The following is a 24,115-nucleotide window of genomic DNA, read 5'->3' on the forward strand; positions in this document are numbered from 1 at the left end:
GGGATCATAGAGAAGGTTCATTTCAGTTCTTCATATTTTTTTCCCAAAAGGCATGATTTGGTCCATGTTGTAGATGAGAGCCTATTAATCACATTAACATTAACACTATGGTATCAGATATGACACCATTAAAAAACATCTAAGAGTCATGCTGAATAGCCAAGTGAATTAGATTTAGAAAGAAATTATCTCATCCTGTGAGGCTTGCTCATGAGAAATAGACAGGATTTGCTAACAATACTGTGGTTTGTCTTAGATTGTTCCATAATGGATTAAGAAACAAAGGTGCCAAAAATGAACATTGGACACGGAGCCAAAGGCTAGTATTTAACTCCAGGCTTTGTCCCTTAGTTGCTGTATGTCTGTATGCAAGTTGGACCATTAGTTTTGAAATCTGCAAAAGGATAATACTTACTTCACAGGATTGCTATGAGGATTAAATGAGTTGTCCTATAATAGCTTCTGGTCCATAGTAAGAGTTTGAACATAAATATTTGCTGAATGACTATTATTCTCCCCGTGTGTCCTTTTCCTGATTGCTCCTGAACTAGAGTTCTTTCTATTCATTCATTCAATAAATACTTATGTTTGCTTAAAAAGGCCCAGAAACTGGTTATTAAGATACATTTTGGGAAATATATTTCTAGATTGGAAAAGAGTAAGTTATTGAAATCATGAAATAATTATAGCAACTACCAGTTATTGTGAGCATATCATGAGGCATGAACTGGGAAAATGCTTTTCGTATATTACCTTATTTACTCCTACTACAGTTTCAGAGAGGGTCTTTTTTTTTTTTTTAACAACAAGGTAACGTAATTTTATTACATAAATTAACCCATTTATTATAGGCTAGCAGTGCTTCAAATGGTGGAGCTTTTACTGGTCTTTCAACTCCTTTAGTCTGGTGGCTGACTTTACTGTGATGGCAGAAGTGGTGTTGTAGGTCCAGGCGCCACTGGCTATGGTCTTCATGCAGGAGCCACAATGCCAGATGCCCACAGCTCGCCTTTTCATCTTGGTTTTACCACAGAAGGAGCAGGTGTACTTGGCGTGCTGGCTAATTTCAATCTTCTTTACCATTTTCCTGAGGGAGGCATCATACCGGGTCCTGTATTTACCCACGATTCTGACCTTCTTGGTGCATTTGGCTATGTCACCACCAACTAGGTCCCAGCTCAGAGAGAGCAGTTTCAGAAAGTTTAACTAAGTTTCCAAGGTGATCCAGCTAGTATGTTGAGGGGCCAAGATTTTAATCTAATCGTCTGGACTCCAAAGCCTATATATTCTTTTTTTTTTTTTTTTAAGATTTTATTTATTTATGTGATTCACAGAGAGAGAGAGAGAGAGAGAGAGAGAGAGGCAGAGACACAGGCAGAGGGAGAAGCAGGCTCCATTCAGGGCGCCTGACGTGAGACTAGATCCTGGGTCTCCAGGATCAGGCCCTGGGCCGAAGGCGGCGCTAAACCATGGAGCCACCTGAGCTGCCTCTAAAGCCTGTATAATTTTAATAGACATCATACGTAGACTTCTTCAGAGGTTTGTTGCAAGGAATAAATGATATAAAATGTATGAATATACCTTATAACACTAATAAGGTATTATGTGAGTGTCCCTTTATATCATTTTCATCACAGAAGTGATTGATTTGGTGATATTACTGAGGGTCAGCTATGCTTCTGGGGATAGCTGAGTGTAAGCTTTATGTGTGTTTAAAAATTCTATTATTTAAAGCAAATTTTTGCCTCTATTTTATTCAAAGGACCAATATCTTCTTTTCTCTATACCTGACCTATTGAAATTAGATTTGTTGATGGGATGGATGGATTATGAGTGGAGGATACCCATCCTTCTGGAGGACACCCAGTGCCATGTTGTTTATAAATGATGGAATAATAGCTGGCTGGACATTCTTTGCTTTTTGTTTCAAGCCTGGGAAAGAACAGACCTCCTAAAATCACTCGATTCAGAATTTTTCCAAACTGGAACACAGTAGCTTCATAAAAATCAGGTGATATAAAAAAACTCACCACATTCCATTTTAGAGAAGAGGGGAAAAAAAAGTCTGAAATGTAATTTTCAGTTCTCTGTGTTCTAAGTACCCTCTCCCCTGCCAATCCCCTGCCAACATCTTATTGGCATTCAACTTAAAAATGCATTTCCATTTTACATAATGGATTAATCATACCATAGATTTTTTTTCTAATTCATGTCCTGGGGACTTATGGAATATCTGTTATCTAAGAAAATGTTTATTTGTTTTGTTCTATTGCCCAGTAAGCTTATTATAAGTTCAGATTCTGTGTATGTGTATATGTTTATTCAGAGAATGTGTTGTATTAAAACCAGAGAAAATAATCTTCTAAATTATTCCTTCACATAGAACAAATCAATATGGTCTCCTATACCTACTAGAGAAGCACAAATGGTACTGGAACATCTTCAGAGTGGTTTATGCCCTTGACAGGTCAATCAGAGGGTAGCTGAAACTGAAGAAGTCATATGCCATAGTGCCAGCGGAAATGAAAATTATACCACTCATACTAACGAGTGCATTTCCAAAGGGACTATTTAGCGGTATTAGAAGTCTCTAAGCAGATGCCTCTGAACTTAAAATACACTTAATTCCTAAGGATTGTCTTGTAATTAATTTACCCAGATAGACTCAATGAGGAGAATGCAGGGCAAAGCATCACATTGCTCAGCAGTTTGCAAACTTCAGGGAACACTAAGATAAATAATTTGATTTTTTAAACATCTAAATTAATTTCCCTTATAACTGAGAAGTGGAAACAGTGTACAGTAAAGAGAAGCACTTTCCAATTTTATAATCCAATCTCCTTAAAAAAAATCCAACTACTGTAACAGGAAGAACTCCATGTAGCTGACATCAAAAGAATATCACTCATACTTTGGTTACAGCTTTTATTCCTATTAACTTGCCAGTCTGTAAACATCTCCATGAACGTAGGAAGCCTGTTCCTGACTGTTCTAGTTACATACACGGTGCTGTACAGCAACAAACAGTTTCAACACACTTCCCCTTGACACAGCTTGTATTTCATGATGAACAGCCAAATCGCATGTGACTGTTGACAGCTGTATTTTCCTAGTATTAAGGAGTTAAATTTAAAAAGTGCTCAGATTTTTTTAGGAATTGGTACAAATTTGATAAAATAACTATTTCTGGAGGTTAAAGTATAGTGGTATGATATATGGATGGGATGGTACACAGGTTAGGAGTACTTAATGTCATGCTTTTTTTTAAATCTGGAAGCTAAGGTTTTGGATTCATTTGGATCAGGTTCCCCATCTGGCTTTCCCCTAGATCTTAGGCAAACTTCTTAACCTGTATTGGCCTTGGTTTAATTACTTATTGAAGGAAAGTGAGGATAAGGATAATAATAGGTTGTATTTGAAGAATGATGAGCTAATATGTATGTTCTACCTTAAATAGTGTCTGGCACTTACTTAATAAGAGGTACTGTTTACTATTACTGTTTGCTTTTACACTAAGGCACTTTACTCATGTATTTTATTCCTTTAAAAGGTATTTATGATGCACTTATTTTGTGCCCCGCACTGTGCTGGGCATTTTCACATAGCTCGTCTCTTTTCATCTTATGAGTAGGTTTCATCATCACCATTTTATAGGTAAGAACACTGTAGATACAGAGGTTGGGGATTTTGTGAATTTCACATAGCTAGTCAAAAATGCAGCCAGACTTGACATCCAGGTTCATATATATTTTTTAAGATTTTATTTATTCATTCATGAGAGACACACACAGGCAGAGACATAGGCAGAGGGAGAAGCAGGCTCCATGCAGGAAGCTCAATGCGGGACTTGATCCCAGGACTCCAGGATCACTGCCAAAGGCAGATGCTTAACCACTGAGCCACCCAGGCATCAGTAGGTTCATCTTTAACAAATAAGTATTCATGTCTAGTAGGTATCAAGCACCCAACTAGGCACTGGGAAAACTGAAAATACTGAGACATGCTTCCACTCTCCAAAACATCACATTCAATTTGGGGATGAGGAGGGGAGGGACAAGCACCAAGCCAGACCATGACAAATTCTATCATTGTGATATAAAAGAGATGTTAGAGATACCCAAGGAATGTGAAATTAATTGTGATTGGGGAAACAGGCAAGAAGATCACAGAGGAGGTGACTTTCGAGCTGGATCTGGAAGAATGAATGAGATTTTTAAAAAAGATTTATTAAATATTTATTCATTTGAGAGAGAGAGAGAGAGTGCATGCGCCCATGTGTGCACAGGAGGGAGGGGCAGAGGGAGAGGGAAGGAGAGAATCCCAAGCAAATTCCCCATGGAGCGCAGAGGTAGAAGTGGAGCTTGATCCCACAACCCTGAGATTGTGACCTGAGCTGAAATCAAGGGTTGGACACTCAACCAACTGAGCTACCTACCCAGGCATCCCAAGAATGAATGAGATTTTAACAGATAAAGAAGAGTAGTCCAGGCAGAGGGAATTTCCTATGCAAATACACAAAGGTTTGGGGTATTTGTCAGATGCTTGAGAAATGCTAGGGTCAAATCCACCCTCTGGCATTCACTAGCTGGGTGACATTGAGCTATCTATTCCCCTTTCTACCCCTTCTGTCTGTCATGGAAAGATGAGCATGATGAAAACACAGAATGTCTGTGGAGATCAAAAGATAAGTGCATATAAAGTGCCTAGCACAAGATCTAGCTCTGTAAGTCTCATTTGCTGTTTTGTTGCTGTTACTCCTCAGTGTCTTTGCTCATGTTGTTCCTTCAGAATGCGCTCGTGTATCACCCCCTGCCCCAACTTCCCACTCAGCCAGGTTCTCACCCATTTACTTCCTCTGGTAGAGGCATAATCTCTGAGGATAGTGCTTCTCAACACCAGTGGACAAATGAATCAGCTGGTCATCTTGTTAGAATGCAGATTTTGATTCAGTATACTGGGTCAGGGTGGGGCCAGAGAGTCCATGTTTCTAATTAGTCCCCAGGTGATGCTGATACTACTAGTCTCAAAGACTGTACTTTGAGTAGTAAGGGACTATAGCAGTGTTTTCCAGAATGATTTCTGCTTGTTTAACAAGCTTCCAGTAACGCCAATTCTGTTGGTTCACAAAACATACTTTAACTAGTGAGGGTTCAGAGCATATAAAGTCTTTTTTAAGTCTTTATTTTTTAAAAATCTTTCTATGAGTAGAGCCTCACCGCCCCCCCCCACACACACACCTTCTTCTCCTTTACACAAGGATCTGTTCCAGTCAAATTGGATTAATCTGCTTTTTCCTGAACACATCCTATATGTTCAGAAAAGCTTTGAATCACACCTTCTTTTTGATCCATAGATGCCTGTGTACATCTCTGTTACAACTTCTACCTGACTGCATTGAAATATGTATTTGTTACAAATCAAAACCATAATGAGATACCACCTCACACCCGTGAGAATGGGGAAAATTAACAAGACAGGAAACAACAAATGTTGGAGAGGATGTGGAGAAAGGGGAACCCTCTTGCACTGTTGGTGGGAATGCAAACTGGTGCAGCTACTCTGGAAAACTGTGTGGAGGTTCCTCAAAGAGTTAAAAATAGATCTGCCCTATGACCCAGCAATTGCACTGCTGGGGATTTACCCCAAAGATACAGATGCAGTGAAACACTGGAACACCTGCACCCCGATGTTTCTAGCAGCAATGCACAATAGCCAAACTGTGGAAGGAGTCTCGGTGTCCATCAAAAGATGAATGGATATATAAGATGTGGTTTATGTATACAATGGAATATTACTCAGCCATTAGAAATGACAAATACCCACCATTTGCTTCCATGTGGATGGAACTGGAGGGTGTTATGCTGAGTAAGTCAATCGGAGAAGGACAGACATTCTATGGTCTCTTTCATTTGGGGAAGATAAAAAATAGTGAAAGGAATTAAAGGGGAAAGGAGTGAAAATATTAGAGAGGGTGACAGAATATGAGAGACTCCTAACTCTGGGAAACGAACAAGGGATAGTGGAAGGGGAGGTGGGCGGGGGGTTGGGGTGACCGGGTGACGGGCACTGAGGGGGTACTTGACAGGATGAGCACTGGGTGATATGCTATATGTTGGCAAATTGAACTCCAGTAAACAATAAATTTTAAAAAATATGTATTTGTATGTCCCTCTTCTAGACTATTATTCTACTAATTATAAGCTACAATATATACTTTAGGAATTAATTACCATGTTATATTATTAATACTAAATGGTATACCAAGAGGGAAGGGTTTGGGAGTGGCTGTTGTATTTGTTTCCTAGCATTGTCATAACAAAGTACAACAAACCGGGTTGCTTAAGACAAGAGAAATATATTGTCTCACAGTCTTGGATGCTAGAAGTCTGAAATAAAAGTGTTGGTAGGGTTGATTCCTTCTGGAGGCATGGAGAATATGTTCCATACCTGTCTCTTAGCTTCAGGCAGATACTGACAATACTAGGTATTCCTTGGCTTGTAGTTATGTAACTCCAGTCTCTGCCCATCATCCCATGGTATTCTCTCCTTGTCTGTATATACCTTTGTGTCTCTTTTCCTCTTCCTCATTTGAAAAATAAAGACACAATTAAGAAAATATGGGCACTAGTTTTTGGATTAAGGCCCCACCTTTAACTAATTACATCTGCCATAACCCTCTTTCCAAATAGGTTCACATTCTGAGGTTCTGCAAGGGACATGGATTTGGGGGAAGGGGCACAGTTCAACCCCAACTGAATTGCTGGTGCATGGTGATAATAAGGAATAGACTACGATGCGTCAGAGTTTTAAAATTCTCTACAGATAATGCTTGCACCTGGGGTAGACTATTCCCAGTGTTCATCCCCACTCCTCAGTATACCATTGCGGATATGCCTTACCTCTTTTAATAAAATATGCTGCCTGTCCATTTTATTTTCACTAAAACAGTACAAAATTTGTTTTTGAAAGTTTGAGGGCATTTATAATGCGCAGCCTATCATGCTAATGACAATTTTGGGGTATTCTATTGTGTGGAGGAAAATTTATATACTAGAGATAGTACACTAAACAGTTTATGTCTTAAACATTAATGCTGATAGGTTCAAGTAAATGACTGTTATTACATGTCTCGTGGATATAACAAAAAAATTTTTTGACATGTTCAAAGTAACTTTGAAATGAGAAATTTGTAGCTTTGTTATCAAAATCAGCTCGAAGTTGTACTATTGATTTTATTCCATCTTGTTATATATACATAATCAAGTAAATATACCACTTTTCTACACCTTTTCTTTTTTGTGTGTTAACTGTGCATTGATATTTGTCCAAGCAATATAAGGCCCTGAAAAAAGCACAGAACTGAGGTCAAGAGGTCTTGGTTCTAACCCTGGCTCTACCCCTATGAAACCATGTGACCTTGGGCAAATCATTGAAACTCTAAATTTGCTCACCAGGAGATTAAACTGATTGAGCTTATATATATTGCTATTTATAGAATAAGTCCTCTTTTAATCTCTTCTAGATTTGTTGAATTATTTTATTTTCTATTCTTTGAACCTCTTTTTATACAATAATATGAATGATTTCATCATTTTCTGAGGTCCACTTAGTCTGATTAAGAAAGTCGTATAGGGAATCCTATTTAAATGACTGTTTGGGGACAGAATCACAAGGTGGTTTAATATTTCCTTGGGTAGATGGTATTTGGAAGCAGCATTTTGATCTAAGTATTTTTGCTTCCATCCTCACCTCCAAGAGGAAAGTGGCTTCACACAGTCACCTTTTACCTATGAGGCTGAGTGTTGCCATACTAAGGGATTAAACATCTGCTCCAGTGTTCATATAAATTATTTAGTTTAACATCAGGCTTTCTTTTGGTCTTCAAAATTAAAATTTGAGTAAATTACTTAAAATTCATAAGCATTGGGCAGCCCGGGTGGTTCAGTGGTTTAGCGCTGCCTTCAGCCTAGGGTGTGATCCTGGAGTCCCGGAATCGAGTCCCACATCAGGCTCTCTGCATGGAGCCTGCTTTTCCTTCTGCCTGTGTCTCTGCCTCTCTCTCTCTGTGTCACTCATGAATAAATAAATAAAATCTTTTAAAAAATTCGTAAGCATTCATTTGACTTTTATTATCGTGCAAAGCCTATACTGAGAGCCCTTCATCTCTGTGACCCAGTGCGTGGCATAGGGTTGGCATGTGAAGGCCAGTATGGAATGAAATAGGTGATTCCCTCTGACTTCTAATGTAGTGCTACCTCATTTTGCAACAGCTGTTTTTCTCTGACATTTTTGTGTAAGAATTGCTGTGTATTAGACAACATTGTAAACATACTATTTGAGGCAACTATATGGCTGCTTAATTTGCTGGAACAATCACCAGTCCTATGTCCATTTAATAACCTTAGATGTCCTAGGTAACTTAATGTCTCAGCTCCGCATCTTCATTTGAGAAATGAAGGTTTAATTTTGATGGCTCCTGAGGTTCTTTCACACTAAAATTCCTTGATCAAAATTTAACTTTTCATGTATTAGACTGTATTAAATTATGTATAATTTAAAAAAACTGTAGTTTCTGTAATTAGCATTGCATTTTGTCTTGAAAGAAATTTGATTTTCAAGACATTCAGGTGTATGTTTGTTTTGAAGTAATTACATTGTGGTTATTATGAGAACATATTTTGGAGTTGGTCAGTCCTGATTTGAAATCTTTCCTCTGACATTTATGAACAGCAGGTTGCCATACCTCTGTCAGACTCACTTTTCTTATCTGGAAATGGGGATGTATAAAGAACAATGCTTTCTAGGGCTATTGTTAGGATTAAGTGAAATAATGTGTGTAAGCACTTAGGACAATGCCTGGCACCAGGTAATTATTTTTCTTACTGTACCCACCCTGGGACTGAAATCATAAGGAAGAAAAACACTAGAAATATGTTTAATTTCAGAGGGAAGATAATGACTGCAGGTAAAGACGAAATAACTTTACTTATTAAGCTGTGCTTCAGATTCACTAGTACTCTCTCATCTGTATAGGAGAATGTCTACAGAGATGAGAACAGCAGTTACACATCAGGGTGGCACTTGAATTGATAAATCATCCCTTGCTATTGCACTCTTTAAATTAGCAAATGAAAGAGCATATTTTGGCAATGGAGCAGTATTTATAAATTAAATTTATTGATACATGTGGTGTTGGTTATTATTTTAATCTTTCTCTCTAGGTATTTTGTAAGAAAATATAAGTCTTGTGTTTATTTCTGTTTGTTAATGCTTTGATAAATCAGACATTTTTAGTATTCTATCAATGGCAAAAGTCTAATTGCCTTATTGTATTCTGATTTATTTCTTTCCTTACTTTCTTTGCATCTGCAGCCCAACAAATGAGTCTCTGAAGAGATATATGTTATGATACAGTGTCAGTGAAATTAATCCTGATCAATTTTAAAGTTCACATTTTTATTTGATGACTTTCAAGGGAATCACTAAAACTGAGATTGACTTGGTCTCTTCTTTTGTTGGTTAAATATTGTTGTTTGAAAGCAGTGGAGCTGGAGTGAAGAACAGGGCCCTTTTTGTACTCTTAACTCTGTTCCATTGCAGAAAAGCTGCAGCAATTCCTCATGTCTATGTATAAAATGAGGATAATTGGTCAAAAAGAACACAGTGGCCCTAATGGGCTTTTGACTTTGGCATCTCACCAAGGCAAAAAGCCTAATTCTATCCACAATGAGAGAATACTGAGTGCTATTGAAAACTTACTTCTCATCCTTTCATTTCTCCAAACATTTTAATTTTTTCAATAATAAAATTGCCGTCTCACACCTGTATGGTGTTTTACAGCTAGCATCTCATCCAAGCTCCAGATTACTCAGGAAGGTAATTGGGGCAGGTATTATCTTCTCCCTCTTAAGGTGGGGAAACTAGGATTCAGAGAAAGGGAGCCATTTGACTAAAATCACATAGCTAATCCATTTAGAGTGAGAATTTCTGAGCAGTGGTTACACATTCCTATTTGAAAAATGAGTTTGCACACAAAAAGAATATTGAGACAACATATTGTTTAATAACAAAGATAATTAAAAACGAAACTCTGGGCAGTAGTTTTTCACACAAGGACATTGAAAACCCCTTATATAATTTTACATATAATTTTCAAGTTCTAACACAAATGACATAGCCTATGGTTGATTGAGAAAAACAAATGGTCTAGGGAAAGAATTTCTGTTTTCTGTTTTCTCCCACAATGGAACCAATATTTCCACAAAGGTTTGTGTATAACATTTGTAATGTTTATAATGATTTTTATCCTTACTCGTGTATTTATTTTTGTAATGCTACTTTTCTTTGTTTTGTATCTATACACATAAAGAAATTTTGAAAAAAAGTCAAAGAAATATAAATGTTTCCAGAAGAATCTTTAAAATTGTACAGGAAACAACCACATCCAAATATGCATTGTTACTTAACATTGCAAAAGTGCACATAAGTATACTTTTAAAAATTCCTGGTTTGCAGGAATTTTAAACTTTATCTCATGCTAAGCATAAATAAACAGTGAAGGAAATAGAAATTTGAAAATTTTGTCTATTGGGCGATGACCAGCATTTGATACATGTAAAACTGGTCCCATTTATTGGATGGGGGACTGGAAAGCACAGATGTTAGATTTCTCTACTTTCAAATTCAAGGAGCTAGGTAAATAAATATTTGTATGACCACTATCAGAATATATTAATTATCTAGAACCACCCAATTTCCTCTTCAAATCTCCCCTCCAGCATAACTACCAAAAATCAAATCTTGAGGGAACTTTGGCTAACTTTAAATCACATAGCTCATTGTTCTTGGAGCAAAACGATTTTATTTTTTTGCCTCTTTTTTTTATCGTTAATGTCAAGCAAACATTTATTTCAGGTGCAAAGCCTCAGGATATGTTAGTGAAAACAGTGGCTGGGCTGTGCTAGCGCTTACTGGCCACTAAGTGGGTGGGAAAAGGGTGTTGTGACCCTCTTACCCTTCCCACCAGTCTCCCTAACAGCTTTGGCCTTCGGGTCAGCTCAATTTCCCCTCCACTGAGTGGCCATTACGGTGCCTGCTCGGTGATAAATGCTTTTTGTAAGAGACTGCATTGCCGGCAGCTAGCGCTAGGGAAGTCTGCCACCGGGGCCAGGCAGACAAACTAACATGCTGGCCCACGATGGGCCCGTTACCTAGCAACGTGCCTGGCCTCACCAAAATGAATAGACCCACAAACAAAAATGAAAAGGAGATAAAACGAGTCAAAGTACAAGGGGCAAAGAGGTTAATATTCCTCTATCGAATAACTTCGTTTTGGAGAATTGCATTTTAACCTTTTTTTTCAAAGCTGAAGGTGGAGACATGTATTGGAAATTAAATTAGGCCACATTTGTATTTTTTTAAATGTTTTATTTTATGCAGAATGTTCTTTTTGTCTCTTTCTCTCCATAATTGTCTAACTTTCTTTTAAAGTGGAAGGAGAAGCAGCATTAGAGGGGAACACATGATGCCTATATAAATATTTTACTTTTCCTATGTCATCTAGCTGTGTGGCTTTGGGCAGGTAGCTTGGGTTCTCTGTTGCCCAATTTCCCTCTCAACAAAAAAGGATAGCATAGGTAATTTATTAAACATGATGAGAGAGTGAGGTATAATGTTTTATACCAAGGAAAGACTCACTTTTCTTAAATCTAAACACGACAACTCTTACTCTGCAATTTAAGATGTTATGTTATAGATTAGTGAAAACTGTTAAATAAATGACTTTTACCTTTGAGGTTCAGGGTGGCCCCACATTATTAGATCACTTTGATACTGTGTGTGTGTATGTGTAACTTTGAGCATCTACTATGCACCATGTATTATACAAGGCCCTTTCAAAATATGTACTAGTGTTTGTTAGGTAAAAATGAATGGATGAGTCCAGATTCATTCAAAAAAGTTGTTACACAAATTTCTTTAGGGTCTAGCAATCAAAGGGTTGGTATCTTGATATTTCCTACCTAGTGCCATAAACAGAAATATAATTGCAGAAGTTTGAATCCATTATTCATAAATCTTTCAAATTTCCCTGTTGTCATCCTTCCAATCACTGGCTTAGTTGAGGTCACCATCTCTCATCTGGATTACTAGTTTAGCCTCCTAATTAATTACCCTACTTCAAATCTTCTCCCTTCTTGTACACTCTTTGCCAAAGTTAGCTACACAGTTATTTTGAATCCTTTGCTTAAAATCCTCATTTGGTGCCATATTGCCCAAACTCCTTATCATGATTCATAAAACTCCTCACAATCTGCTTCATCTCTGACTACCATTCACCTTGAGTCCTATACTCACCCACAGAACTTCTCTCAGTTTCCCACCTATATCATGCTCATGAGCTGCTTCCTGTCTTGGCACATACTGTTCCCCATGTTAAAAATGTGCTTTCCTATTCCACTTCTCTATCCACAGAATTCCTGGTCCTTCCTTAAGATCCAGGTCACATGCATCTTCTCTACTCTTAAGCAGATCCCTCTAATATGTTTTCATGGCCCTTTCTACATAGGTCTCACATTAATCAAGTCTCTTACCCTGTCTATCCTCATCTGGAAAGTGGTGTTAATAACAGTATTTACTTCATAGGGCTGTTGTGAGCAGTAAATGAGTTAACACAGAAAGTGCTTAAAACCAAGTATGGTACTTTGTAAGCACCCAATGAACACTAGCTACTATTGCTCTTATTATAAGATCTCAAATACATTTGTGGAATAATTACTGTTGAAATTGGGGCACATGGGTGACCCAGTGGTTGAGCGTCTGCCTTTGGCTCAGGTCATGATCCTGGGGTCCTGAGATCGAGTGCCGCATCAGGCTCCCATGGGGAGCCTGCTTCTCCCTCTGCCTATGTCTCTGCCTCTCTCTCTGTGTCTCTCATGAATAAATAAATAAAATCTTTTTAAAAAATCACTGTTGAAATATTTGTTCCCCCTTCAGATGACAAGATTTTCTTAAGAGCAGAAAACATGCCTTAGTTAGCTTTACATCCCCTGTGCTGGGCATTTGTTTGCCATAATAATAGGTGCTCAATAAAGGTTTGTTGCAATAATGAATGAACGAATGAATAAATCAATGAATCAATGTATAATGTTTTTAGAGCTGCCTGGGTTGATGAGGGATTTTGTTCGTTTTATGGTTTAGTATACTTTCTCCTTAAAGCAAACTTTCCACACATAATAAACTTTCCTCATGAGGCTTTTAGTTTTAGGATGTTCAATAATACAAGTGTTCTTTTCTCCATCTTCTCCCTCTATTGGAAAACCGTCATAAAATCTCTTTTATTACATGGGCTGAACTTGGGCACTTGAATTCCAGAGTTGCCTGGAAAACCCCTATAAAGTGATTGTGCTATTTTTTGTTTCATGGCTGTTAGGTTTAGCTTCGCTGTAGATTGCCTGTAAACTTTACAGGGTTCAATCTTTAAGCCAGCACTCTGACTTCTCACCTACTTCTCTTTTGTGTTACTAGAAACAGAATCAATATTATATTTTGAAATACAAAAAAATGTTTATCTAACTGCTACAAAAATTCATGTTGAGCACAAATAATTATTTTTAGAAATAGTCACAAATTTGTGGCCTAATCATAAACTAAAAACCCAGGGACCTACAGACTACATTGATTGGTGTATGGTGTTGAAAAGAGGTTAGGTGAAAAGAGAGCAGGACATGAAGATGAATGCTCTTTCCAAACAGAGAAATCACTTTCTAGTAGACACTCAGTAGAAGATGAAGCTTTTTTATAAACTTAAAAGGCTGACAAATATATTTATTTTCTTTGACCTTAAAGAGAGGCATACTATAGTTATGGAAACAACATGGGCTAACCTGGAAATCAGCCTTGCTTTGCCATTTAACAAGACAGGTTAACTTTTCTGACCCTCAGTTTCCTTACCTGTAAAATGGGAATCTTCCTTCCAGAACTTTTATGAGGATTAAATGGGATACCACATATGAACACCAAGCACAGTGAGTATATAAATAGCTGCTCGGTAATTATTAGCTCCATCCCCCAATTTTTTTTTCTTTTGTTATTTCTGTTCCCATCTCATAAAACAAACCCCAGACACACCATCCTAACTATATGTCCCTGGGGTTTTTTTGTTTTGTTTTGTTTTTTCTGTTGCCAGTATTCTCGTCTCCAGCAATGGGACTTTTCTCTAAGGCTCTGGCCTCCAAATGATCCTTTTTGATTGGTTCCCTTTAAAATGTTCTGAGATATTTTAAAAGACTAAGAGACTCTATCAAAGGGATGGGGGCTTGGGAATCATGAAGAGTACAAGAAATATGTCAATAGTTCGTTCACAAAGGACTTGAATCCTGGCTGTTTGGCTCCCAAGTCTGTGCTTTTAACTACTGTTGTAGGTCTGCCCACAAAGACAAAGGAGTGTCTAGGGAGAGCACATGGTACTGGAGAGGATACTGGCCTTGGATTGGTCAGGTTGAATTTTAATTCCCCCTCAATACAGATATTTAATGAAGGCTTACATGGGCCTGTGCAGCAGTGACCAGTATGGGCATAGCCCCCACTTTGGTGGAGCCCACTGTCCACTTAATGTCCCCAGCTGCCAGTGTTCTCATCCACAAAATGGGGATAAGAGCCCCACTTTGTATGCTAAGGGCTTCATATATTGTACCTAATTTCACTCTCCCAATCACCTCAATGTTATTTTTTATATGAAGAAACAGGCCTCTGCTCAAGTAGGCCTAAGGTGGACTCTGAAGCAGGCTGCCTGCTGCCCATGCATGTGTTCCTGACACTGTACTAACAAGTGGGAAGCAGCTGGCAGAGCACTGGGCACATATTACAGTCCATGCTCCATGAGTTGATGGTCCTCTCTTCCTGTCCTTCTCTCCTTCCTTCCCTTCATTCATGTTCCCTCTCATCCTCACGCTTAAGTGTCCAGGTCATGAGAACACAGAAACAAGAGAGAGAGAAATGGAAATGGGGCAGAAAGACAGACACAAAGCATTTCACAATTCTCCCTAAGGTGGCCCTGCAGTTAGTACTCTATTCATCAAGCCTCCCTGCAATCAGTTTGCATTTCCCAAACTTGAGTAGTTCCTGTAATTATATCCGTGAGTTTTAAGTGGTTTTAATCTCTCTTCCTTTCTCAGTTTACGTGTTTTAATTTGTTTCCTCTTCCCTCACTTTTTTTTCCTCTCATATGCACATACCCAGGCCCATGATAATGAATGGACTCATACTAATTACAAGGCTGTGATTCCATCAAAGGGCTTGGATGCTGCTGCTGTTTCTATCAGTGACTTGAGCAAAGCTCCAGGGGTTTATAACTCATCAGTGTCTTGATGGAAATTTGGCCTGGCAATCAGGATCTAATTGTTCTGGATGCTGTACACATGTTGCTCTAGAGAAAAACAACTTCAAAATAACTTGCTCTCTTTTAGTGATCACTGCTGATATATGTCTCTTAGGTCTGGAATTACCATTTTATAGGTAAGTTTGAAAAATGTCTTAACAGCTTAGAATAAGAATGACTTACGTGTAGGGTAGATCTTGAAAAGGGAGCTCTTTGTGCCAAGAAATTACCTTTCATTGACCCTAATTGACTATCTCACAAGATTTCTGGGAACTGAATCAGTTACCACAAAAATAAAGTACAGACATGGAGAGCTTATGACTTGTGAACTAGACATGCTGTATCTGTTGTCAGAAACACAGGTACAACATTAACGAACATCTGAGTTATATAACCATTATTTAATCTCACAGCAACAACCCTGCAGTAGGTATTATGAGGCCCATTTTACAGATGAGAGAAACAAAGCCCAGAAAGATTAAATAACTTGCTTAAGACCTCACAGGTAGAAGGTGGGATTCAGGCTCAGATCTGTGTGACTCCACCAACATTGCTATTCCACTACATTCTGGAGGGTTAAAATTACAACAGTTTGTCTAAACAGGTCATTTGCCTTAGAGTGGGAGGGAGGATCTGGTGAGGGATAACAAAATTACTTCAGGGAATGATGGCAGGATATTAGGACCAGGAGTCCCGGGGAAAGAGTTAAAGAGCACTGGGAAGCTTTAACTGAAACCTCAGGATAGTAGGTTGAGGGAGGAGTTGAGTCCAAGGTGGTGGGAAGGTCTGACAAGAGCAAGGCATGGTGTTGGGGTCCTCCACGGTGATGGAGACCTGCTCCTCAAACCAAAGAGCATAACACTGAAACTGAAATTATATAAGATGTGCTAAGAGATGGCTAGTTGGGGGCCTAATTCCTAAGAAGATTAGCAACAGTTAGGGAGGATTCAAGGAATTAGAAGACCCATGGTTCTTGCCTTCAAGGAATTCATAATGTGATTGAGTGAAAGTATATATGCACTTTACACTGTAAAAAAATTATTATGTAAGGCCATGTAGGAGAGGTGTCAAAAGAGTGGCAAACAAGTAAATACAGTGTTTACTCCCTCCCTCCATTTATTCCAAGCAGAGAGGGCAACACTTTAACAATGCCAATGGGCCCTTCATAACCTACCTCCTTGCCTTCCTCTCCAGGCTCCAGCTCCCCATCCCTCCCCTCCATATCATAGCCACAGTGAGCCACTCTGTTTCTGTGATGCCATCTCTCACCTCCAGAACATGGCACCCACAATCCCCACCTGGAACACTCTTTGGTTTCTATCAGACCCCAGGTCTTAGCATAGTTATTTTCAGGATGTCTCCCCTAACCCTTACTTTGTCAGTTGGGGTTTTTTTCCATTATCACCATCTATGCTTGCAGGTATGATGTAAACTCTGTAAGGATTGGTAGACAAACGGTTTATTTTGTTCACTGTGGTATTCCTACACCTGGCCCAGTGACCAGAACAGAGTTGGTACTCAATAAATATTCGTTGAACAAATGAATAAATCATTCTTTAGTTATTCAGTATCTAGCATAGTCCTGGGAACTCTTCAAAGAGCTAGGAATTGTTTTTATGAGCTTTACATTTATTAATTCCTTTAATCGTCATTACAACACTATGAGATGGGAACTGTTATCAGCTCAATTTTACAGATGAGGAAATGGAAGCACAGAACCTAGGCAGTCTAGTGCTAGAAACTGTCCTCTTATCCACTATATTCTGCTGCCCCAAGGTTAGTCTCAGGAATGAATGAATAAGCAAGAATGAATACACGTGTGGGAATTACTGTGTTATTTTCCTGAAGTCATATTTCTTGAAGTTATAAGGTATATGGAGTAGTTTTTTTATTGACTTAGGCTGTGGGTGGAGCTGTTTATGTAAACTGTGCCATAAGAAACTCCAATTCAGGTGAAATCCTGGGCTGGTATCATCACTGTCACTTTTAAATAGGAAGGACAACTAGAGGAACCTTTAGAAATATGAGGAGGGTTAAGGAGGCTGGCCATCTTTGCTCTGGAAGGTCAATTAAAGAGACCTCATCTGACTGTGTGTAGGATAACAAACTAATTGGATGCATTGCTCCTAAATGTCATTCATAAATAGCACCTACTATAATTCACATCCTTTCAGAAAATAACAACATATTAGCAAGTGCTATTAATCGAGCCCCCAACATCTGCAAATGAGAAAACACAGATGGATTCACTCTACTAACAGGAGATATGGTTACATGTGAACTAGGCAAAGGAGAAAGGAGGGATTAAAATAACACTACTTTTCCTACCAATTCTGTTCATGACTGCTGCAGAAACAAGCATCCCCCACAAATGTACTCAAGCTGCCTCCAAACCTAATAACTTCACTTTTTCCTTGATGGCCATGTCAGTAACATGAGGTTTGCCCATAGAGCTCACACTAAATTTCTACTCCTTTACAATGTGTGCTGCTTGTCTGTTATATTGAGTCACCAAAGCCTACCAAGCAGCCCTTGGGTGCCAGGCTCTGAACTAGTCCAATAGATGTTGTGCCCCACCCATATCCCTTAATATTCATCTCCATGTTCTAAAGGTTGCTTACAGTAAACACAGGTGACACTGTCTGAGGGCTTGACCTGTGAGGAAAGCAAGTCAGAAATGCTGGAGAGCGCATGCCCCTGGGAGCAGTGCTCGGTCAACAATAGATTGGGGTGGTGGTGGATAAATGCCCCAGCTCCTCTAACCCTTAGTGGGACAACACTGGGACATGTTCTACATTGTCTCCCTAGTTCTCCAGAGGGCCTAGTAACCTGCTTGATAACATATTTCTTATTGGCTTCTTCCCTTCTGCTGTTTCCCCTCCTCAATTCCCTTCTAGTGTTCTCTGGGATCTCTCCCAAATAAATTACTTACACTTCAGTGCTTGCCTTAGAGTCTGCTTCTGAGGAAATTCAAATTAATACAGCTAGGCCTTGAGCATACAGAGACAAATCAAGACAGTCTCTGCCTTCAAGATGTTCATAGTCTAAAAAACAATAAAGACAAAACGAATCAGTGGTTTACAAAAGTATGGAAAATGATATAATAACAGCATACAGAAGGGGTTATGGAGTTTAAAGAAGAATCACAGAAGACTTACAGGAACGTGTAGGTGAGTGGTGTGGAGCAGTCAGAGAGAGCTTGCAGGAGGCGAGATCTGTTAATTGCTTGCTTCAATGATGAGTATCATGCTATAAAATAGTTTAGTATTTGTAGAATAAATGATCTGTAAAACGACTCTTGTGTATCTATACAGTTACAGAAACACTATAAAATGAAATTTTCCCTAAGTCAGGCTTTTAGATCCCTGATGGTTTGTTTTCTGAGAAAATACTTCCAAAAGTATGTGTGTTGGTTTTTATCATTCCTCCATATCTGGGCTCCTGTATGCACATCTCCCCATCCTCAGTCTGGCCTGTAGTCAAAACAGACAAGCACACTGACTTTTGTGTTCTGAAAGCCCTTTGCATGTGTCCCTTTCCTACTGCATTGTCAGTATTTGTTTATATGCTGCTCTCGAATGTCCACCATGTGCGTGATGATGCTCCCTTTGTCTCCTTTGCTGACATAAAAACAGCTCATTACTGTATATTTTTTGTGCTTACTTCTTCAAAACTTGCCACTAAAGTCTAAGCTCCACGAGAGCAGGGGGCTTTCTATTGTGTTCACCACTGTACACCCAGTACAACGCAGTGCCTGGCACAAAATGGATGCCAGTGAATGAGTTGAAGGAATGGATTGTTGAATGATGAGATGACTAAGAGCTCCTTGCAGAGAAAGTCAAGGCTGTAAGAATCATTGTATAGTCACTGGTCCACTGCATGTGGCCTGGCACTTGGTAAACATCATTTAGAAGTTTATCAAATATATTTTTTTTTAAAAGGCCCAGGATTAAAGAATATTCCATATTAGTGACAGAAGGAAATTAGAGGGGCACCTAGGTGGCTCAGTGACTTAACTGTCTGCCTTCAGCTCAATCATGATCCCAAGGTCTTGGGATCCAGACCCATGTCAGGCTCCATGCTCAGTGGGGAGTCTGCTTCTCCCTCCCCCTGCTTGTGTGCACTCTCTCTGTGTCTCCCTCTCCCTCTCAAATAAATAAAATCCTTTTTAAAAAGGCAGAAATTAGAGCAGAATGTTTAGTACTCTTTAATTTTTTTTCTTTTTTTGGTTGCCACTTTTCCTCAAATAGAAACTCATTTTCATAATTATAAGTGATTATCATAGTACTTCTGTCAGTCACCGTTCCTACTTCTTTGACAGTCTGGGGCAGATCCAGATGCTCTTTTAGTCACATCATCAGAGACTCAGAAGATGGTTGAGACTGGAAGCCAAGTTCATGCTGAGTAATGCAGCCACTGCCAGTGTAATTACTGAAACGAGAGCCTGGCCAGACTGCCAAGAGTTAGCCTTTCAATTCCTCACACAAGTCCAGTTTTGACAGGTGGTCAGGTTACTTTCAAAAAGGAGATAATCTTTCTCCAAAGGGAGTTGCTAAATAACCAAAAGAGAAGACTTGCAAGAAAGCTAGTTTCCAGAACTCTTGAAAGCAGCATGCCAGCATCCACACCAGCTTTAACTTGGGTCCTCCCTTGGCAGGATTCCCATTGGGGTAGAACCTTTCTGAGGAGATTTTTTTTTTAATTAATTTTTATTGGTGTTCAATTTACCAACATACAGAAAAACACCCAGTGCTCATCCCATCAAGTGTCCACCTCAGTGCCCGTCACCCATTCCCCTCCAACACCCGCCCTCCTCCCCTTCCACCACCCCTAGTTCGTTTCCCCGAGTTAGGAGTCTTTATGTTCTGTCTCCCTTCCTGATATTTCCCAACATTTCTTTTCCCTTCCTTTATATTGAGGAGATGTTTTAATTCCAGTAAGGTACTATGTGCTGCTGAAGGATTGCAAACCTTGGGCATGAGCTGGAAGATCATTTATTCCAGACCCTTGTCTTCCAGCTGACCCTTAAGTAAGCTCTCTAACAATAGTCATGGCTTTGTGATAAGGACTCTTGGCATTTGGTTTTAAGACTATCTTGATGGAAAAAAAAAGACTATCTTGATGGTGAAAAGTAATGATAACACCAGAAATAATAATTATTACTATTTTTTGAGCTCTATGTGCATGATCTCATAACGCACAAACATTCCCATGAGGTAGTACTATTAGTATGCACATTTTACAGATGAGGAAACTGAGGCTTAAAGAGATTAAGTAACATGTGCAACACTACATATCTAGTAAGTGATGGAACAGAATTTAAAACCAGACACTCAATTCCAGAGCCTTCTGCTCTAGGGCTAATGAATAGGACATGAAAGGGCAAAACCCTCTGAAAGACTGGAAAGCCATATCCATGTGCAGTTTACATCTCTCAAGTACACAGCTTCACACACAGGCTTCTTTGCTAACAGATCTTATATGGGAGATGAAGCATGTAACACTGAAAGGGTAGATGAGCAAGTAAAATTCTAACTTCTTATTGCTTGTGAGGAAATCTGCTAATGTGTTTTATAACCTGATGGTGGATAAATGGGACTCCCAGGCCAAGCAGAAAATGGAAGTCCAGTCTCTTGACCCCTGTACAGTATGTCACTCTTAGGGCTACAAGTGGCAAAACGAATATTCCAGAATGTCTACCAAAGTCAGAATGTGAGTAACCTCTTCTTTCTTATATTAATCATACTAGGCTAGATTGTGCTATAGTAACAAGTAAATCTCAAATGTCAGTGCCTTAAAACAAAAAATGTTTATTTCTTACTCACACTGCCTGTTCTTCTTAGGTCTTCTGCTCCTAATGGTCTTACATGGAGATGTGGGCTGATAGAGCCTCCCACACGTGGGATGTTGATGGTTGCTATCTATCCAGGAGAAGGAAACTTGGCAAAATCACTCACTGGCTTTTAAAGGTTTCTGCCTGCAAGTGATACCTATCACTTTTGATCACAATTCAGTTTTTAAAGCAAATTATATAGACCCAGTTAATTTTTTGTGAATTTGCCTAGAGTGAAAAGAAATTCAAATATTGGTAAATAGTATTAATGGCTCCATTGAATTCTTCAATCATACTGAAATGTGTTTAAGAGCAGATAAAATTGTTGTTCACTTAAGAAAATAAATCATGAGGATTTCAAACAGGTGATCAAGTAATCCACCAGAATATTTACTTTGGTTATTGTTTGTCTATTGGTCAGTTTCTCCTACATAGCCCTGAGCATTTCTGGGAAATGAATGGTCTTATTTATCTTTGATTACTTCGTTCTTGGTACAGTGCTAGAAGCTTGTATTTTAGCCCATGTACTTGGGCTGCAATAACAAAATACCATAGACTGGATAACTTAAATGACAGAAATTAATTTTCTCATGGTTCTGGAAGCTAGAAGTCCAAGATCAAGGTGCTAACGTGGTCAGTTTCTGGTGAGAGTTCTCTTCTGGTTTGCAGACAGTTGTCTTCTCACATAGCCTTTCGTTGATGCCTGTGCCTGGAGAGAAAGAGAGAGAGAGAGAGAGCGCGCGCACCTGCACGCGCGTGTGCGAGCACGTGTGCATATGTGCACTCTGGTGTCTCTTAAAAGGATACTAATCCTATCAGATCAAGGCCCTACCCTTCTGATCTCTTTTAACCTTAATTACTTCCTTACTCTAAATACACCCACACAGCGGTTAAGGCTTCAACATATGAATTTTAGGGGGACATTCAGTCCATAACAACATAGTAGGCTTCACTGTTCTTTGAATGAATGGATGGATAAATGAATGATTCCAATTAACCAATACTCTTTGCTTAGTGAGCACATGCCATATTTTTCTCATCTTCCTTTCCCCATCTTCCTCTCTCTTGCATTCTTTCAGTGAGGCCCACTCATTCTTCAAAACCCAACTAGCACATTGCTGCCTTGAGGAAACTTCTCTGATCTATACACCCTAGTGCACCTTCCCAAGCCTGAACCACTTGTTTCTTCTGCTCTTCCTCAAGAATGCCTGATACCTTTTCTCAGTATTTTCCACAGAATTATAATTTTTTACACACTAGACCATATCCCACACTGATCTGTGTGCCTCCACAGAGCCATGGCTGGTTGGTGTGAGATGCCTGGCACCAGGCATGGGGTCTGACTCATGTTGGTACTCAAAATGTGTTGGTCAGATAAATAGGTGGATTAATGGGTCTTTCACAGATTATATCCCCTTTTGACATGTTAGTCTTCTACTCTGTGTGTGTACTCCTATATTTGATATATAATTTGCCCATTAGATGGGGGCTGTCAGTAACTGCAGGAGGATCAGAACACTTGTCATGCTTGTCATTAAAGCACATTCAAACTTACACAATGGAGGCAGCCAGTCTCATCTGCAGGCACCTGCAGGCTTGGTGCTGTCTCTTCAGAATCTGAGCAATCCTCCAGGATGTCAGGTAACACACCCATCTACCACTGGATCGCCAGAGACCAGCATGAGGCATGGCATGAAGTAAGCGCTTACCTAAAGTTTGCTTTTTTATTTTTTATTTTTTTTAATTTTATTATAGTCACAGAGAGAGGGGGGGGGGGGCAGAGACATAGGCAGAGGGAGAAGCAGGCTCCATGCACCGCGAGCCTGATGTGGGATTCGATTCCGGGTCTCCAGGATTACGCCCTGGGCCAAAGGCAAGCGCCAAACTGCTGCACCACCCAGGGATCCCTACCTAAAGTTTGTTGAATGATTTAATTGATCCACCAAATCCCTAGAAAGACAGATCTCAGAGCATCATTTTAAGATGGAAAAGATCATGGTATCGTAAAAACTGTGACTGAGAAGATACTTCTGTTACATATGCTTGGCTGATTTCAAACTGTGTTGTTCTAAAACCTCTGAGGAGATAGGACTATTTCTCCTCCTCATGAAGATCTCTGGGAATGGAGAGCTTACAATATCTCACTCCGCCCGCACTAGTGTCACTGCATGAACACAGGCTTCCAGCAAGCAATTTGAGCACAGGGCCTGAGTCTTTCCTCTTTACATCCCCAGTACCATAGGCTCACAGTTCTGTCAAAGGAGTACATGTCTGGCTGTGAAGATGGTGTGGCCTTCCTTTTATCCAGAAGGTGCCAGGGACAGAGCGACTCTCAATTATAGTAGAGACTCAATAAATACTTGTAGTAAGGAATGAAATTGTGGAGTTGTTCTGTATGGGAAGCAGGAGCTGGAAGGAGGTGGGGCGGCCATGCATCCACCAGCTTTTCATATCTGCCTCTCTGCAAACGCATCTAATTACCTCACCTCCATCAGCCGGCCCTTGGCAGAGGCCGCGCGTTGGGTGTGCGCGGTCCTGGCAGCCGCAGTGTGGAGGGTGAACCCGATGGCCTCTTCAGTCTATTTAGCAGGCTCTGAGATGTGTAAGTACATTATCTGCAAGGCTGGTAAAGAGCGCTTGGGGAGGATTTGTGGGTCTGTGGGAAGGACAAAGAAAAATGTTTTCTAATAAATTATTCACCATCTCACAATCCCTTTTGGGCAGATTGTTGCTCAGTTTGCCCCGCGCCGCTCGGAGCCTCTTCCCTCCGCATTCAGACGCGCAGTTTCTCACCTCCAGAGAGCAGCAGAGATCTCGGGCAGGCTGCTGCGGCTAATGGTGGCAATTAATAACTTGTCATAATCCCGAGGACGAAAGGGAAGGCGCCCCATCAGCAGGCGGGTCAT

The 24,115-nt window shown here is 39.6% G+C and overlaps 1 protein-coding gene across 1 annotated transcript; it reads right to left on the bottom strand.

The window, feature by feature from the left end:
• Positions 1-879: 879 nt before the first annotated feature.
• On the bottom strand, positions 880-24,115 carry LOC121500927 (60S ribosomal protein L37a-like). The gene is made up of 2 exons (XM_041773023.1): positions 24,003-24,115; positions 880-1,177 (listed from the first exon to the last, which is right to left on the bottom strand). The coding sequence occupies exons 1-2, from the start codon at positions 24,113-24,115 to the stop codon at positions 880-882; spliced, it is 411 nt and encodes a 136-aa protein (XP_041628957.1).

The sequence above is a fragment of the Vulpes lagopus genome, chromosome 10, assembly GCF_018345385.1.
Source record: "Vulpes lagopus strain Blue_001 chromosome 10, ASM1834538v1, whole genome shotgun sequence".
Classification (NCBI taxonomy): domain Eukaryota; kingdom Metazoa; phylum Chordata; class Mammalia; order Carnivora; family Canidae; genus Vulpes; species Vulpes lagopus.